Source organism: Stenella coeruleoalba (assembly GCF_951394435.1).
Source record: "Stenella coeruleoalba genome assembly, chromosome: 21".
In the NCBI taxonomy this organism is placed as follows: Eukaryota; Metazoa; Chordata; class Mammalia; order Artiodactyla; family Delphinidae; genus Stenella; species Stenella coeruleoalba.
In genome coordinates this window covers 15,823,950-15,843,460 of record NC_137167.1, presented here as the reverse complement: position 1 = coordinate 15,843,460, position 19,511 = coordinate 15,823,950, and the positions used below count along the sequence as shown (strand labels likewise).

The 19,511-nt window shown below is 36.6% G+C and overlaps 1 protein-coding gene across 3 annotated transcripts in view; it reads left to right on the top strand.

Moving 5' to 3' along the window:
* Positions 1–19,511, top strand: part of DLC1 (DLC1 Rho GTPase activating protein) — a 401,830-nt gene that overhangs the window by 89,763 nt on the left and 292,556 nt on the right. For all 3 annotated transcript variants that reach the window (XM_079908969.1, XM_079908968.1, XM_079908970.1), the window contains 2 exons: positions 8,280–8,429; positions 15,724–15,864. In XM_079908969.1, coding sequence (XP_079765095.1) covers positions 8,280–8,429; positions 15,724–15,864 — 291 coding nt within the window. The remainder of the gene's footprint in view (positions 1–8,279; positions 8,430–15,723; positions 15,865–19,511) is intronic.

Below are 19,511 nucleotides of genomic sequence, written 5' to 3'. Positions count from 1 at the left end.
TCAAGGAAACAACCTTGCGAAAGACCTCTGCATTGGAATTTGAAACCAAGGAGTTTCCTCTGATATACCCAGGCAAGGGAGAGGCGTGTTAAGCAGAAGAAGCATTATTACATGAGTCAAAAATAGAGTTGCCAGATAAAATACAGGATTCCCAGTTACATTTGAATTTCAAATAAACAACAAAACATCTTTAGTATAAGTATATCCCATGCAATATTATCCCATGGAATATTTGGGACACATACTAAAAAATATATTTTGCATTTATCTGAAATTCAAATATAATTTTTGTTTGCTAAATCTTGTAATCCTAGTTGCAAATGAGAGAGAACATGGCATATTTGAGAAACCAAAAGTTCTGTACTTCTAGTACAGTATTTCCTAAAATATAGTGTGGTTTATGTGAGATTACATCAGATAGTATAAGGATTTTTTATTTTGATAATTTTGGCATATGATACACATTCGAAAAATATAAGATTTTCACTTATATTTTATACAGCACTTATATATTAAAAATTCATTGTTTCAATTGAGATATAATTGACATATAGCATATTAGTTTCAGGTGTACACAGTAATGATTCGCTATTTGTACATATTGCAAAATGATCGCCACATTGACTCCAGTTAACATTCAGCACTACAGATAGTTACGGTTTTTTGTGATGAGAACTTTTAAGATCTATTCTCTTAGCAACTTTCAAATACACAATACAGTATTATTAACTATAGTCACCATGTTTTACATTACATCCCATGACTTATTTATTTTATAACTGAAAGTTTGTACCTTTTGACCCCCTTCACACATTTTTCCCACCACCCTCCAACCAACCTGACTCTGGCAAGCACCAATCTGTCCTCTGTATCTATGAGTTCAACTTTTTTTTGTTGTTTTTTAGATTCCACATTTAAGTGAGATCATATAGTATTTTTCTTTCTCTCTATGATTTAGTTCACTTAGCGTCATACCATCAGGGTCCATTCATGTTGTCACAAATGGCAAGATTTCATTCTTTTTTATGCCTGAATAATATTCTGTTGTTCATTTTCTTTATTTTCTTTATTCATTCATCCATTATTGGATGCTTACCTTGCTTCCATGTCTTGGTTATTGTAAATAATGATGCAGTGAATATGGGGATACATTTATCTTTTTCAGCTAGGGTTTTTGTTTTCTTCAGATAAATACCTAGAACTGGGATGGCTGGATCATATGGTAGTTCAATTTCTTTATGTTTTGAGGAACCTACATACTCTTTTCCACAGTGGCTGCAACCAATTGACATTCCCACCAACAGTGCACAAGGGTTTCCTTTTCTCCACATCCTCACCAACACTTGTTATTTCCTGTCTTTTTTGTAATAGCCATTCTCACAGGTGTGAAGAGGTATCTGATTGCTGTTTTGATTTTCATTTCTCTGATAATTAGTGATATAGAGCATCTTTTCATATACCTGTTGGCCATCTGTACATCTTATTTGGAAAAATGTCTATACTCAGATCCTAAAAATGCATTTTTGGCTGTAAAAATTGTCTAATTAAAGAAAAACATTAAGAAATATATAGTTGTCCTCAGAATGATTGAATTTGAGGAACACTGGGCAGGATCAAGGAGAATGATGAGAGGTAAAACTAGAAAAGTAGACAGAAGCCAGGTCAATACAGGACTCTTTTTCTAAATGAAGTCATGTATTTTTATGGAAAAGGAATAAATTTTTACTTATGCCTTTCTTTATTATCCACACCTAAGGAAAGACCATCACATTCCTGAAAATAGCTTATGGAATTTTAATGTTAAATAGATGTTTTTCATATGTTTTCTAACCAGAAAAAGTCCTGTCTCCTTTAATACATGAGCCCAAGCAAAGAACTACTGAGAAATGCTAAAGGAAGGAAGGAAGGAAGGGAAGAAGGGAGGGAGGGAGGAAGGGAGGGAGGGAGGGAGGAAGGGAGGGAGGGAGGGAGGGAGGGAGGGAGGAAAAAAGAAATGAAAAGAAAAAAAACTGCAGGGATTTGCAGATATCATGTAGGCATGATGACACAGGAGAAATAACCAACCCAGAAAGGCTGACTTTGTGTCTATAAATGTATTAAGTCTGCATCCAAGGTAGATTGACATCCAAGGTCACTTAATATATTAGTACTTAGAGTGAAGACTGGTTTCAGAATGCTTACCAAATTACTTAGGTAGAAATTATATCCCAGCCAAAAATGGGACTTTAAAGCCAGTGGAGGAAGTCATCCTCAGGTTCCACTGGACAGAAAGGAACTGCTGCCCACATAGCTCTCTCCCGGTTCACACCTGCCACTTCTAGGCGCTCCTTAGGACCAGTTGCATAAATGTCCTTCTAAATCGTTCAGGAGACTTAGGCAATTTACAAAGTCCCAGCTAAGAAATGCTCCATTTGAAGCCTCATTGGAGTTTAAAAAGTGAACAAAGGGGAGACCAATTTTCTTCACCATGCCTTTTAAATGAAAGGAGTTAAATAGGGAGTGAACATAAACACTTAATGTAAAGCCACAATTTACCTATCAGTTAAAAGATTCCTTGTAGTAACTTTAAGTGAGGATAATATTTATCTCTCTCCACCATCTAATATTAAAAAGATATTGCATATGTTATTATTCATTAACGATAATATACAAAGATTTTTGTGTTTGAACAGACTATATCTGGCAAGTGGGAGATAGTAGCTGGGTTTTTTTTTTTATTACCTTTATTACCAGTCTACATCAATTTCATCTTAAAATGCACCCAAATAAAAATTAAGACTGACTTATTTACCTTGCCTAGAAATTCTGACATAAAATAATTACATTATTTTTAGCTTCTGTGGGTCACCTCAGATGAAAATCTTCACTGCTTCTAAAGAAACACAGATTTAGTAACTTTCTGGTTCTTTAAGCAGGATATTATGTTAAGAAAGGAAAGTCTAGAATGAGGAATTTATTGTCAAATGAAATTTATAACACTGATATGAGATTTCATACTAGTCCAGCTGGCTGTAGATCAAATAATTTCAGAATGAAATTGAGCCAAGCTTTTTGCTAAAAGGTCCCTTTCTTTTACGGGTGAGCAAGGAGCATTAGTAGCCCAGAATAGCAGTAAGATGTGTATGGAATCAAAGGCAGTGTACGGACCAGAACCTTGGATTAGGAATCAGGAAATCTTAGTTCTATTCCTGGCCTAGTCTTTAATTTATTATGCCTGTCTATGTGATGCCACAACTCATTGACAAGCAGAACATTCAGGCAGTGCTGTGTTTGCTGAGCCAAATATCTACTATTTGGAAGCATCCGGGTATTTCACCGAATTTTTTGGTTTTCTTCCAAATGCTTGGCATAAGAAAAACAGAGCCTGTGCGTCTCTGAGGGAGTCACCCTTTTCTCTGGACCTCATGTTTGCCCCGTCTGTGAAATGTCCAGTAACATACAGTTCCTCCCCACTCCCTGTGTGTGCTCTGTTCTATGTTGTTCAATAAAGAGCATCTGGAGAAAGAGGAGGGTCAGAATTATATTCTTCAGATGGAAGGAAAGAAGGAGCATAGAGGCTCTGGTTCAAAGGATTTCAGTTTATGTCCCTGTAGAGAATAGCCCCCTAAAAACTCTGTTTATCTCCCCCAGATACCATGTGATCAAAGTGACTTCACTGCCCAGGACTAAGTAGCTCTTGGAAGTAAAGAAGGAGATCTTTCGGATTGCCCAATGAACACCATGTGCCTTGGCCATTTTAGGTTTTGACAACAAATCAAATTGAAAAGAAGTTTCTTGTGTAATTTTCCTAAGTATCCACTGACTTGTGTTTGAAAAAGATACAACTGGAGATTTCTTCCACAGTAGCTACATATATTATCTATGCCTTGACATCAGCTGGTTATAGTCTCAAGACAACAGGATGTTTCTGTTCTTAGCAGGACACAGACACATACTGGGAAAAAGAGACATATATCATATCATTGACTCAAGGTCAGCTCACAGCCAACGAAATACTTTTCCTCATTAAAAGAACAGATTGTGGCTATCCCATTAAGAATAGCCTGTTCATATTCTAAACAGGCACTTAATTCTTAGGCCACATTAAAGAGGGTGTACTGAACATGGGGAAATACTTGCCTTCTCTGTCTTCATGGTCAGAGAACATGTAGAGTAATATATTTAATCCTGGTACCAACCATTAATTGGGTCATTGACAGTTATATCCAGAGAAGAGTAAACAGAACTAATAAGGATTTGAAAACATGTCATATAAGAAGTAAAGGAACTGAGGAGGATTTACCTAGAAAAGGAAGAAAATGGGCACAACATAGTTTTTCAAATATTTGAAAGGCTGTTTCATGGAATAGGCACTACTTATGCTGTCTGGTTCTGGGGGGAGAAACTGGGAAGTTAGAGGAAGGCAAAATTTGTCTCCATAACATTTCTAAAAATTATAACTGTACAAATATGAAATCAGTTGCTTCCTATGAAATGATGTATAGCACGTAGTAGATGGTCAATAAACATATCTTGAACGATTGTTAAATAAAAGTGTAAAGAATTGGACCACATGCTTCAAAGGTGTCTTGCAATAAATTGTGGTCATTGGTGTTCTTCCAAAACATAGTTTCTGTATGCTGGAAAGAATGGAAACCAGGGTGTATTAGTCGTGTGGCATTGCTGGACATACAATATGGTGAGGTTCCAAAAATGTTTGGTTGTCAATATGTGGTGAGAACTCTAAAAGATTAAAAAAGCACAGTAAATCACTCATTTGCTTACATCCTGCCCATAGCCCCATAGCACACAAAGAATAAAATTGACCTCTTTATGGTGACCTTCATGACAGAATATAATTTGACTCCTATTTATATTCAACCTCATTTTGTCCTAGCACCCACTCACTCCCTCACTCACTTTCCCTCTCCTGGCTTCTCTAACCTTTTTTCAAATCCTCTTATTCACCAAACTCATTCTTACCTCAGTGTCCTCGTATCACTCTTCACCCTGCGTGGGACACTGCTTTCCCAGTTCTACTACTCCTCACTCCCTCCCTCCCTCCCTTCTTTCCTTCCTTCCCTTTCTCTTTCTCTCTCTCTCTCCTTTTCTCTCTCTCCATCTCTATCTCCATCTTTCTCTCCTCTACCTCATTTTTTTCACCCTATCATGATTTACTCCCACTTCTTCTCTGACCACCCTCTACAAGGTGGGACACTCCACCTGCAGTTACTGTTTACCTCATTACCCTATTTATTTTCTTCTTACACTTGTTCCTATTGGAAACGATCTTATTTATGAATTTGTTAACTTTAATTATTTGTCTTCTCATGTTGACTATAATATTCAGGACAGCAGAGATTTTCTATCTCTTGTTCATTGATGAACATTTTGTCCCTTTCATAGTGCTTGGCCCAGAATAGCTGTGACTGCAGGAAAGAAGGAAAGAAAGATGGGAAGGGAGAGAATTTCACATCTTGGCTTTGATTTAAGGGGGTTAAGTTAAGTTACTGAAATACCTAGAACTAAGGCAGCTTCGCTTATTAAGAAGTTCCTCTTCTTGGCCTATAGTAACAGCATGAAATGGAAGCTCCACTGTAGGGTTCAACCTCGCCAGAATCTGCAAATGCACAACTCTGTTTTCAGGCATGAGCTGTTCGCTGGAGTTTAGCCATGGACATATGAAAGGTTAGAACTTTGCGAAATATTCATACTTGGGCTTTAACAACAAGGACAAAAAATTTATCCAAAGCATCTGATTTGTAGCCAACTCAATTTTGTGACGTTTAACTAATGTGTAACATACTATATGAGTCTGTGTACTTGACACTTCAGGCTGAACGTTGTAATAGATGGTGAATAAGGAAGCATCCATGAAGAAAAGGGAAAATCAATAGGCTTATTTCTCCAAAGAAATATCTTAGACCAAGGCTGTTTTGTTTTATTCTTTTGGCAGATAATTTAAAATAATTTGATGCTCAGCCAATGGATTTCAAAAAGTTTTTAAAGCACAAACTCAGCATCTAGTTAATTCAAAAACAAATTATTTCTGAGGCTACTACTGATAGGTCTAGGATAGCTGCAGGGTATAGTGTTTTTTCCAACATTAACTTAGTAGCTGGAAAAATATCAAGATATATTTTCTAAGGCTTTGGGAAGTGTTATTTCACTTGCTTCTGTTGATTTCATTGTTATTATTATTCCTGAAAATGTATTGCGTATGCAGTGTAGAACTTGACTCTGTGTCTGCCAGGTAGAAAAACTTCATCTTTGTGCTTGAGGATGTTATTACTGGGGAATGAAAGACAATCACACAAAAACATACGTGGATATGTGTAGAGATGCAAAGAACATTATCTTGCCAAACACAACTTTGGTTTAAAAGAGAAGGAAATTATATAAGTAAACACATTGGGGGAGTAATTAAGGGGACTTTGAGTCTTCTATTCAGGCAGATTCTTCCATTTACTGGATTATTTAGAAGAGAATCAAACTGAGTAATCTCTAATATGTCTGGGACTCTATTTTAAGGTATAAGCAGGGTTTTACTATAAATAACATTCTTTTAAATATAACAAAGTTCTGTAGCATTGAGGAATATGATGTATAGTAAGGTTCAGGTCTGTTTGCAAATATCCTGGCCCTTCTTAGGCACAATAAAACTTTATTATGACAAAAGTTCTGTAATTCTCTGTCAGAGCCTCATTAAATGTTTTAGACAGCAAGGACGATGGAAGGAAATTGAAGAAATAATCATAACATAGTACCCTAAAGGAATTAACATAACTCAAAAAAATTCTTAATTTATTCTCAAAATTAATGACTTTGTGGAAACAGGACTAGGTCTTTCAATTTGACATTAATCTTTAAACCAAGCACAAGTTCAGATTACACAAATAACTTGTCCATGTTAGCTGAATTAATGATTTTTTGACCAACTTAATCTAATTAACCAATTATTTGACATGTGAAAGATTATTATTATTAACAGTCTGCTATTAATATTAACAGATAGTTATTATTAATATTAGCTAATCTAATTTCATCTATAGCATTAGATGAATCCATGAAATTACCCGAGTCCTTGTTCTTTGGGGTCCCCCCTAATGGTGACTAGGGAATTTAGGGTGATTAAAAGTAAAAGGCCCAAAACAAAAGATCTGATTCAGACAGTCACCTCATTCATACCACTACTAATCCCATCACCTCAGCAAAGCCTCCAAATTACTCCCTTGTGCCTGCACCCCTCAGGCTTCCATCATGATATAGTTTCCCTTTGAGGTCACCACTGATAGTCCTTTTAAAGCTGATTTCACCCAGGTAAATATCTCAGACAGATGAGAAGATGGCAAGGGCAACATGAGTCACAAATGATGACTTGCCTCAAAAGGGCTGGTCCTGAGCCTGTGACATCCCTCAATAGATTATGCTTCTAAGGAAACTTACAGCGCTTTCCATGTTTTGTTTTGTTTTGTTCTTTTACCCAGTACTCTGCCCAACCCTGATATCTTGCACATTACAGAAAGTCTGAAAGTTTTCTAATACTAACTGAATTGATTTGAACACCCAAGAATAGTAAACAGTCATGCCCAAATAACTCTATATGGTCAATAAGAAGCTTTAGTTACTTTTATAAACAAAACTATATCCATAAATATGTCTATATTATAGAGAGCTCAGAATAAGTAACCATTATTCATATGATTGTGGAGGCTTTTTTCAAAAGTGTGTGAAAGAAAAGAAGCTTGAAAATAAATACTGGCAATGACATAGCTTGAAGCAGCAGTGAGTAAATGGCCCCATGCAAAAAAACAAAACTAAACTAAACAATCCTGCCTTGTTTGATTCTTTTCCTATATTTTACTATACTCAGAAATATTCATCCAAAAATATCATCTTGTATGCATCCTTAAATGTCTAACCCGCAAACAATTATTAGTATGTTATAATTGATTTGTACTATGACAAAAGAAGAGTAAACATACAACTTTTCTCAAGAATAATTAATCGGAAATTGTAAGTAAGTATCAGTACTGATATGATGTTATACTTCCTTTTCATTGTGCCTTGCTCTAGAAAATATATATTTAATATGCATGTAAAATGCTTTCTTGGCAGGTGGTCAGTATCTTTCCAATGAAGAGCACATTGATGGTACAGAATAGAACTTCCCTTCCCCCCTGAAGTAGAAGACTGCCTATTATTCAGTGTCCTTTTTGTCACATTGAAGAACAGAGAACTTTTTATTTTTTCCAAGAAATGGCCTTTCAGATTCAGTAACAACATGTTCTGTTCCTCAGGAAATAAGAGAAGATCGAGATAGGGTGCGGCTAGACTCGATGTTGTTGCTGATCATGAAACTGGACCAGCTTGATCAGGACATTGAGAACGCTCTCAGCACCAGCTCCTCTCCGTCCAGCACACCAACCAACCTTCGGCGGCAAGTCCCTGTGAGCTTCCCACTTCCCACTTCTTTGCATGTGAACGTGATGTCTCTACTTTGTATAGCCCCTCTTGCAAATGAAACATGTTGGATGGCTCCACTACCCACATGGGACCCTGATAGTCTTCCATAAATGTCACTCAAATCATTCTAGGCTTCATGCAGAGTCCATAAGAGAAGTGTGTGATTCAAAAGAAAATGGTTATTACTAGACAGGAAAGAGGGTCATTTTGGGAAATTATTTTGCTTCCTACTGATCAGATTCTCTTCATTGTCATTGTTTCCCTAATTGTTGGTCTTCCTTGATATGCTATAAACGCCATTAGCAGTGCTCTGTTGATCTTGTTTAGTGTCTTATTTCCAGTGTCCCACAAATTTACATTGCATATAGAAGATGGTTAATAAATATTTGCTGGACAGATGGATGAATGGTTGGCTGGATGAATGGTTCATTGGATGAATGTGTGGGTCGATGAATGGATGTATAGATGGGTGGGTGAGTAAGTGGATGGATGGACGGAGGGATGGATGGATGGATGCTGGTTGAACTAACCAAGCATATTACAAAAAAGAATTTAGATGAAATCAACTTGAGAACACTCTAAAATTCACTTAGTGAAACACAATGAATAGGACAGAGGTGAAAATTTTATTCTACTGTGCATTAGTTTCAAATAAGATAGACACTCCTATCAGATTCTAACACAAAATAAAATTTAGAAGACATAGATTCCAAAATGTCTATACACTTTACATATTTAATATTAGCTTCAATTAAATGGCTTAGTTTTTGCAGATCTAGCAAATGTGATGGTAGAATTTACTTATAATTAAGCCATGCATTCCTTTTCAATTAATCTATCACTTTTGATATCAGTAATCAACACGTTAATTCAAGAAATTTTGTAATTACCTAAGATCAAAGGGGTGGAAAGTGTTTTATATATATATATATATATATATATATATATATATATATATATAAGCACCTTTCAAAATAGAACTATTCTGTATCAAATTCTTTAATTTGTATAGTTCTACTGTTGATTCTGAAGTTATTCAAAACTCATTCTGACTGTGGTGCAGAATATTTAAAGTCAATAAACAAGTTAAAATAATAGCTAACCTAAGTATAAACGAAGTATTAATACTATTCTAAATGCGTTATGTATGTTAACACAATCATTCCTTACAACATTGTTCAGATGAGTAAAAAGAATAGAGACAGTAATTGTATGTGCCAGAGCTGGCACAGAAGCCCAGCCAGTCTTGATCCAGAGCCATGTCACTCAACCACTATCCCATACTGCCTTTCCTAGCTGGCTATAATGGAAATCTGATAGCTTGAGCAAAAAACATTTTTGATTAAAAAATGAATAAATATGAAATTAAATGCTTTGACCTAGAAAGCTGGTAGGAATGACATTTTTCTTTTAATAATTTTTCTTCATCCTTCAGGATTCATCTCAAATGTTTTCTTTACAGTGAAGTCTTCCCTAAATCTCCTTCTGTCTTCCCAGACAGAATCGCTTACTCCTTCCCTGGTGCCGCCATAGCGTCTTGCATATACTTTAGTAGGACAGGCACCCAGATGGAGGAAACGCAGTGAAAGTGATCTCCTGAGGCCAAAAAGAAGGGATGTTTTCTCGTTTACATATGAAGGGTGTAGAAGCTTCAAACTCATTTTCATCAACACTTTAAAGCCCAATTTTTCAATAGGAGGTGCTTCTCAGTACTTTTGCCATTAATGTAGGTGTGGAATACATTTTCTCTTGAAAGTTTTCTGGTGTGAATTGCTATCTCTCCCTATCTCTTTACTTGCTCCCCTTTTCCCTCTATATTGACCTTTCCTCAATCCCATGTATTTAGGGAAAAAAGCACAGCCCAGATTTCTGCTAAATACAACTCCATATTGTTGTCTCCATCTCAGAGAGCAAAACAGCTCTTACCTGCTAGATATGGTTCTGTGTTGAGTGGTAAAGACAATGCAAAACAAGAGCTAAGGTGGGTGATGATTAGGATTTGTCTGCATCTACATCTCTGCCTCCATTTAAAGTGTAAACTGGATTTTATATTGCATGCACTATCTCATGGACCATCACCACCCTTGCTGAACAAGGGTTAATTCTGTAAATAAAGATGTATTTCTGAGTTTTTAGTTCAACAGATACTTGAAATAGGCCAAATAATACAGTAGAAACATAAACTTTGGAGTCTGCAGGCCTGAGTTCACATGCCAGCTCTACAACTGAATATCTGAGAACATAAGAAAAGTATTTAATTTCTCAACTTCAGGTTCATGTAAAAAGAGGAGACATTGTTTCCTACTTAATGGCTTGTTGGGAGGAGTAAATGAAGGAACACGTGTGAGATGCATTGCAAAGATCTGGCACAGAGTACATATTTAGTGTTTGTTAATGCCATTGCCTTCTCTCATGTGCTCACTCACACCAGACACTGGGTTAAAGGTAAATAAGACATAGCCTGCATCCCTAGAAACTTCTTTTTGTGTCTGTGTTTTTCTAGGTTATCCCTTTTTCTTTATTTCTGTTCCTTGGTATTTAAAGCTAATTTTAACATTCTCTCGTCATCAGAATTTTTTCCACATGCGATTTTCATTCCTTTTGATAATTGTACCATGGAATAAGTGGATTATAACAAGTAATTATGACCTTGATTGTCCACCAAGGAGTACTGTCCCAGATTCAGAGGAGAAACCCCCTCTGCCACACCCTCATACTCCACTGTGAACGTACAGTTTAGCAAGGAGGGCAAGACATACAATGAAACAGTGACCTCAGTTTGAGATTATTTGTAAGAAAATGCTGGAGTGAGTTCTACATATAATAAAGGGGGTAAAGAATAATATGGGCTGGAGTCTTTAAGAATAGCTTCAAAGAGAAAAACATATTAAAATAAGGGTAGATGTAAAAATGTATAGAAGGCTGCCTTGATAGAGCCTGACAAGTGAGGGTCAGGCAGATCTGAGCTTTAATGTCAGCCCTGCCACAGAACATGAATTTGGTCAAGTTACTTGCCTTAAGCTTTGGCTTCATCATCCATCAGGTAGTGATAATAATATCTTCCACATAGAGTTTGTGAACATGGAAACAGAGAATGGCTGTACAGTATTGTCTTTAAACGGTAAAAAAAAATTTTAATATTTATTATTTTACCTCAGAATTATTATATTGTTAGAAGGATGCAAGGTTACCCTGTTATTTGCCTAATCAAATCATAAATAGGAAGGCAAAATTAGTGCAAATGATTTCTGATAAACATAAATGTAAAATATAAATGGCTTATAAACTACCTGCTACTTATGATTATGCATTTGATGTTTATAAATTACCTGCTATTTATGACTATCCATTTGATGTTGATTCAATTTGAAATCTTAATGAACCATTTTTCTCTTACGGTAAAATGTAAAATGTCTTTTCCGTGCAAAAAAAAAGAATAGATGACCCTTAATCTGAAAGCACTCAGGGCATGAGAAATTTGGTTATGGTTATATGTTTTACACACACACACACACACACACACACACACACACACTTAAAGAATTTAGTATTATGTTTCATATTTATTATTGTTATGTATGTCTTTTATACCCTTACTTCTTTATGTTTGTTTTCCACTTTTTTTTCTTTTTTTTTTGTAGCTTTATTGAGATAGAATTGACATATAACATTGTATAAGTTTAAGGTATACAATGTGATGATTTGATACAGTTTTTTTATGCAAAATAATTACCACAGTAAGGTTAGTTAACACATCCATAAACTGGTATAATTACAATTGTGTGTGTGTGTGTGTATGTGTGTGGTGAGAACATTTAATATCTACTCTCTTACAACTTTCAAATATATAATACAGTGTTGTTAACTGTAGTCGCCAAAATGAAGATTAGATCCTCATAACTTATGCCTCTTATAACTGGAAGCTTGTACCTTCTGACCAGCATGTCCCCATTTTCCCCACATTCCAGCCCCTAGCAACCACCACTTCACTCTGTTTCTATTTTGGCCTTTTTTTTAGATTCCACATATAAGTGAGATCATACAGTATTTGTGTTTCTCTGTCTGACTCATTTCACTTAGCATAATGCTCCCCAGGTCCTTCCATATTGTCACAAAAGGCAGAATTTCCTTCTTTTCTATGGTAAATAATATTCCATTGTATATATATACCACATTTTCTTTATCCATTCATCCATCTATAGACACTTCAGTTATTTCTGTGTCTTGGCTATTGTGAATATAATGCAGCCATGAATATAGGGGTGCAGATGTCTCTTTAAGACAGTGATTTCATTTCCTTTGGATGTATATGCAGATGTGGACTTACTGGATTATATGGTAGTTCAATTTTTTTTTTTTTTTTTTTTTTTTTGTGGTACGCGGACCTCTCACTGTTGTGGCCTCTCCCGTTGCGGAGCACAGGCTCCGGACGCGCAGGCTCAGCAGCCATGGCTCACAGGCCCAGCCGCTCCATGGCATGTGGGATCTTTCCGGACTGGGGCACGAACCCGTATCCCCTGCATTGACAGACGGACTCCCAACCACTGCGCCACCAGGGAAGCCCTATTTTTATTTTTTGAGGAACCTCCATACTGTTTTCCATAGTGACTATACTCATTTACATTCCCACCAACAATGCACTAGGATTCCCTTTTATGATAGCTGTTCTGACAAGTGTGAGGTGATATCTCATTGTAGTTTTAATTTGCATTTCCCTGATAATTAGTGATTTGAGCACCTTTTCATGTACCTGTTGGCCATTTGTGTCTTTGGAAAAAATGTCTACTCAGGTATTTTGCTCATTTTTAAATCAGATTATTTGTTTTTTGCTATTGAGTTGAATGAGTTCCTTATACATTTTGGATATTAACCCCTTATCTAAGGTTTGCAAACATTTTCTTGTAATTCTATAGGCTGCATCCTTCATTCTGTTGATTGTTTCCTTTGCTGTGCAGACGCCATTTAGTTTGATATAGTCCCATTTGTTTATTTTTCTTTTATTACTTGTGCTTTCGGTGTCATACCCAAAAAATTGTTGCCAAGACCAATGTCAAGAAGATTTTGCTCTATGCTTTCTTCTAGGAGTTTTACAGTTTCAGATATTACATTTACGTCTTTAATTCACTTCAAGTTAAGGTTTGTGAGTGGTGTAAGATAGGGGTCCAGTTTCATTAATTTGCACGTGAATATCCAATTTTCCCAACACCATTTACTGAAAGGACTATTTTTTCCCTGTTGAATATTCTTGGCCCCCTTGTCAAATGTTAGTTGACTGTATATGCATGCTTTTATTTCTGTGCTCTCTGTTCTATTCCATTGGTCTGTGTGTCTGTTTTTATGCCAGTACCATACTGTTTTGATTACTACAGTACTATAATTTGAAATAAGGGAATGCGATGGCTCCAGCTTTGTTATTATTTCTCAGATTGCTTTGGCTATCCAGGGTCTTTTGTGGTTCCATACAAATTTTAGGATTGCTTTTTCCTATTTCTACGAAAAATACCATTGAAATTCTGACAGGGGTTGCACTAAATCTATAGATCACTTTGGGTAGCATGGACATTTTTCACAATTTTAATTTTTCTAATTCAGGAACATGAGCTATCTTTCCATTTATTTGTGTCTTCTTCAATTTCTTTCATCAGTGTCCTGTAGTTTCTAGTGTACAGATCTTGTGCCTCCTTGGTTACATATTAATATTTGTCAGTTTGGTTATTCTTTCATAAAACAATATTTATGAGCATATTCTAGGTGCCAGGCACTATTCTAAGCCTGGGGAATGTATCAGTGAACAAGACAGGTGAAGCCCCTGCTCTTGTGATGCATAGATTCCAATAAAGGGAGACAAAAAAGATTTGAAATAGAAATGAATGAAAGGTAGATAGATGGTCAGATAGAGAGATAAATACATACGTACATACATAGGTAGAGATGATGGATGGATATTGTTGATACGTGGTAGATAAACAAGGTAATAAGATCGTAAAATAGAAAATGATACACTGTGGAGGTTGAAGAGAGGAAAATATTTTAGTTTGAACTGTCAAAGGATGCTTCTCTGAAGTAGTGATATTCAAAATGAGAGCTGAGTGACAAGAAAGGGACAGCAAAGGGAAATACTTGGACAAGGGACAAGAAAGGGCATAGTCCCTGCCGTAAACACCACCTTGGTGTACTAGGAGGACTGACAAACAGCAAGCATGGCAGAGCATACAGAGACAATAGAATGATAGAGCATAAGGCCAGAGAGTCGGGGTGCAGGGTAGATGATATTTAACCATATGGGCCATGGTGAAGTTGAGGTGTAGAAAGAGTGGACATAAAGATTATCAAATCATAATTTTCTCAGTTTAACATTATAGAGTGATGTGTGCCTTCACTCCCTCCGCTTTGCATTCTCTTCACCCTTGCCTTTCCTCTGTGTTCTCATGTATAACACAAAGATATCATTTGGTAAATTAAATGCACAGCCTTTGGAGGGATTACAGTGTAATTGCACTCATTCAACAGACATGTCTTATCCACATACTGTACACTAGTTGCTCAGAAGGCATATGATGTTAATAATAACAATATTTACAGTAATGCCCAGCATTTAATGAAAATGATTATGTGCCTGTTACATGCACTTTGCATATATCTTGCTTAATCTTCATAAACCTGTATGAGTGCATGCTATCATTACACTCATTTTCAAATGAGGGAATTGAATCACACATGACAAAGCGTAATTCCTGCCCTCAAATAACTTATAGTTCGTTAGATAGACATACACTTGAGCTAAATGATTCCAGGCTATTATGGTAGGTGTCACCATGGAGATCTGATGGGAACATAGAAGAGAGTGAGGTGAGAAGAACTGAGAACTGTCTTTTCATTTGACACTCATAACCCTGTTGCAAGAGGGATGTAGAGTGAGTTACTCAAAGTCACACAACGAGCAAAGGCTGTCTATGGGCTTCTTCCTCCTGACTTATTGCAGTGTCCCGGCTAGCTGCCCCTACTGCCCTTTCCAATGCACAATCAGCTGTTAAATTATCAAAGTAGTTTGCTACCTCTTTTCCAGTATTTGCATTCCAAAATCAGACCCTCTGAAGAGTACAATTGTTAATACAAAATAATGCATGGTTATGGGTGACGTGTCACTGTCTGTTGTCATAACTCTGTGGTGTATCCATGTGTGTTGGGAGAAGGAGGAGGTGGAAAGGTGTTGGAGATGGGAGAAAGGCATGTAGAGAGTGTGGACATGCCCTTCATATCAATGCATTTTTTTCATAGGATCTGGAATCAGGATCTGAGAGTGGAGCAGATAACACTTCGGTAAATCAGACACAAATAAATCTGTCTTCTAACACCGAGTCCACTGACCTACCATCTTCCACCTCAGTGACCAGTTCTGGAACCAAACCCAAGTCTATGGTAAGTTGTTAATTATAACAGTCAGTTTCCACATGAAGTGTTGATTACCTTCAGGTAAGAGTTGATATCTCATCCATTCAGTTTAGAAGAAATACTCTTGGATTCTTAGTTGCAGTGACTTGATAGTACTTAATTAAATACAGCCCAACATATGCTGTTTTTTTGTTTTATAAATGTTTACACAAGTACTTTACTAACATAGGTCATTGTTCCAGAATTATGCAAAATATGGTGTTAAATTTTATTACTGGATACTGAAAACTTGAAAGAACCAAGAATGCAAAATGTAAAGGTGATTCTCCCTGTATTATTATTCTGACTAAATGGCTTACCAATGGGAAAATTAATGGATGGATGGATGGATGGATGGATAGATAGATAGATTAAAAAGTAGAGATATATAAGGTCACACACATGATAAGTTTTATGTGGGCATTAAATGACATAGCACATGTCAAGTGCTTAGTGAAATGCTTGGCACAGAAAAAATACTGAAAAAATGTAAGCTACTATTGTTATTATTATGATGCTTCATAGACTTTACAATGCTACCAAAACAAATGAAAAGGAGAATCACTACATGTAATAGTATAGCACAGTGACTTGTGAATAGAAGACATTTTCCTTTAAGTAAAAAGTTGAACTGCAACGGGAAAGCAGTATTTGACTCTAAAGGTAACATTTATGGAGGAAGTAATTACTACTTCAAATATCTAAAGTCCCAGTAGCTCCAAAATAACCTTTCCTAGTTTAGTGAAAATCATAGTGTCGTATTATTTTTTAAATGCCCATGTTAGCTTAACACAGAGAAACAAGTTTGGATTGCTTTTCTGCCTGCCTTTAAAATAAAAGGCAAATCTGAAATAAAACTAAAAAGAGAAAACTTGAATTTAAAATGTAGTATGTATGTTCAACTGCAAGAATATCTAGAGTATTTTTGATGGAATAAATATTTATTGAACACCTACGATGTGCCGTGTGTTATGCAAGATAAAAAAGACTTGGAGAGCAATAAAAATATATTCTCTGTCTTTAAATATCTCACAGTCTAGCAAGGGAGGGAGGCATGTAAACAATGAAATGCAATGACATGCTGTATGGTAGTGCTGTATATACAGGAAATAGGAGGAACCAATGACATACTACCCAATGCTATTTTGCGGTACACTGAAAAAATAGGGTGAAAAATAATGTGTGCCAATGGGCAGACTGCAGTGACGTGTTGCTCTTCTCTTCCACAATCGCTAGAGAAGGTTGAAATGCAAAATTCAAATATGAAACTCAACAATCTCATTTTACCACGTTCTTATTAAGGGAAAAGATAAAAGCCTCTTAAGAGTTTTAGCTTGGGGCTTCCCTGGTGGCCCAGTGGTTGAGAGTCCACCTGCCGATGCAGGGGACATGGGTTCATGCCCCGGTCCGGGAAGGTCCCACATGCCGCAGAGCGGCTGGGCCCGTGAGCCTTGGCCGCTGAGCCTGCGCGTCCGGAGCCTGTGCTCCGCAGCGGGAGAGGCCACAGTGGTGAGAGGGCCGCGTACCGCAAAAAAAAAAAAAAAAAAAAGTTTTAGCTTGAAGGTTTGGGAACAATTGGAGCGTTGGCTTTTTGAACACTGGGGACAGGTGTGGGGCTGACATATAAGAAGTAAGTAGAGGGACTTCCCTGGTGGAGCACTGATTAAGAATCCGCCTGCCAATGCAGGGGACACAGGTTCGAGCCCTGGTCTGGGAAGATCCCACATGCCACAGAGCAACTAAGCCCGTGTGCCGCAACTACTGAGGCTGCGCTCTAGATCCCGCGAGCCACAACTACGGAGCCCACATGCCACAGTTACTGAACCCCGCGTGCCTAGAGTCCGTGCTCCGCAACAAGAGTAGCCACTGCAATGAGAAGCCTGAGCTCTGCAACGAAGAGTAGCCCCCGCTCGCTGCAACTAGAGAAAGCCCACGCACAGCAACGAAGGCCCAATGCAAACAAAAATAAAATAAAGAAATAAATGTATTTTTTTAAAAAAAGAAGTAGAAAGGAAGGTGAATTCCCTTTTTTAAAGGTATTTATGCTTAAATTAGCTTTTTAAAGTGCCTTCTGTTGTCCCTAAGAGTGTTCTTTTCACTCTAACATTTTTTCTGTGTTCATCTTTTACTTTAGAATAATTACTGTTGGTATCCACTATTTCTCCCTTGAAACGTACATATTTTAGAGTGTAGTCACCTTATAGTTTGTAACCATTGCTACAACTCTGTGTGCAGTTCCTTAGTCTTTTTTCAATGCTCCCATGCTTATAAATGTGGTCAATATATTTCCATTGAGCAATGTACATATTTTTATGGTAACCATCTTCAGTAAAGTTTTAGAATGAGAAACATAAAACCATCAGTTTTCCTAGGGCTTTAATCCCTTAGAGTACTTTATAATGGGTCCTTTTTCAAATTGTTCATGTTTTGCCGTATCAGTTGACCAAACTATTCACCCCACAGGCAAAATTAAGAAATAATTAAAATCAGTTGTTGAACAGAAGCATATTTTTTCATGCACTGCAAATCAAATATTAACTGAAAAGTTGGCAACTTGGAATAAAATCAGAAGTGAAGATGTATCCAGCTGTTCAGGTGTGACCTGGGCACACGATCACAACTTCGTAGTGATGCCACAACTCACTAGTCAGTGAGTGATGAGAATCATTATGCAATTGACTCAGCCTTGAAATACAATATTCCACTTCAAGACACCGAAAACCTATTTAACACATCTTGATCAATACTGCAGGTGGAGTTAGACAACTGGAAATGCAACTCTGTTCAGCTACTGAACTCTAGTTTAGTCAAATTCTCTAACTGGCCACAAGAAGTACCCAGAGGGGAAGAAAACACTCTGCTATCAAAGGCAACTGACTTTTAGGAAATTTCGTAAAGAAAATGACCAATTTAAAAAGTAGCTTGGGAGACTGGGATTGACATATATACACTATTGATACTATGTATAAAATAGATAACTAATGAGAACCTACTGTATAGCACAGGGAACTCTATTCAGTGCTCTATGGTCTAAGTGGGAAGGAAATCCAAAAAGGGGATATGTGTATACATATAGCTGATTCACTTTGCTGTACAATAGAAACTAACACAACATTTTAAAACAACTGTACTCCAATAAAGATTAAAAAAAAAAGTAAGCTTGAAAAACAGGCTTCTGTGTTGGTGGAAGGGCTGCTTTAATATGAGCATGTGTGTGTTTTATTTTTTGCTGGTTTTGGTGTTATTATTTTGAGTATTTCCTTTTTACTAAAGTTAGAAAGTAAGTCTTGAGCCATGGATCAATTTTATGTTTTTAGTTTTTCCTGGGTTAAAATATTAGAATGAAGAATTTTACCTATTTTATTAGATATTAAACAGACACTTTTCCCCTCAATTTGGAGCTTTGGGAATAATGGCAGCCTGGCTACTTTGTGAAAAGAAAGAAAACTCTAGTATCCTACAAAGCTGTTCTTTTCACTATGAACTAAAATTTCAATTTTAATATTAAGTAGAAACATTAAATTCAAAGAACACCTACTTCTAACATCCACCTAAAATGAACCAGCCTTCTGCTCCATAGTGTCACATTTTTACAGAATGCTTACTTTCATTTCAGAATTATTTAAAGTTACATT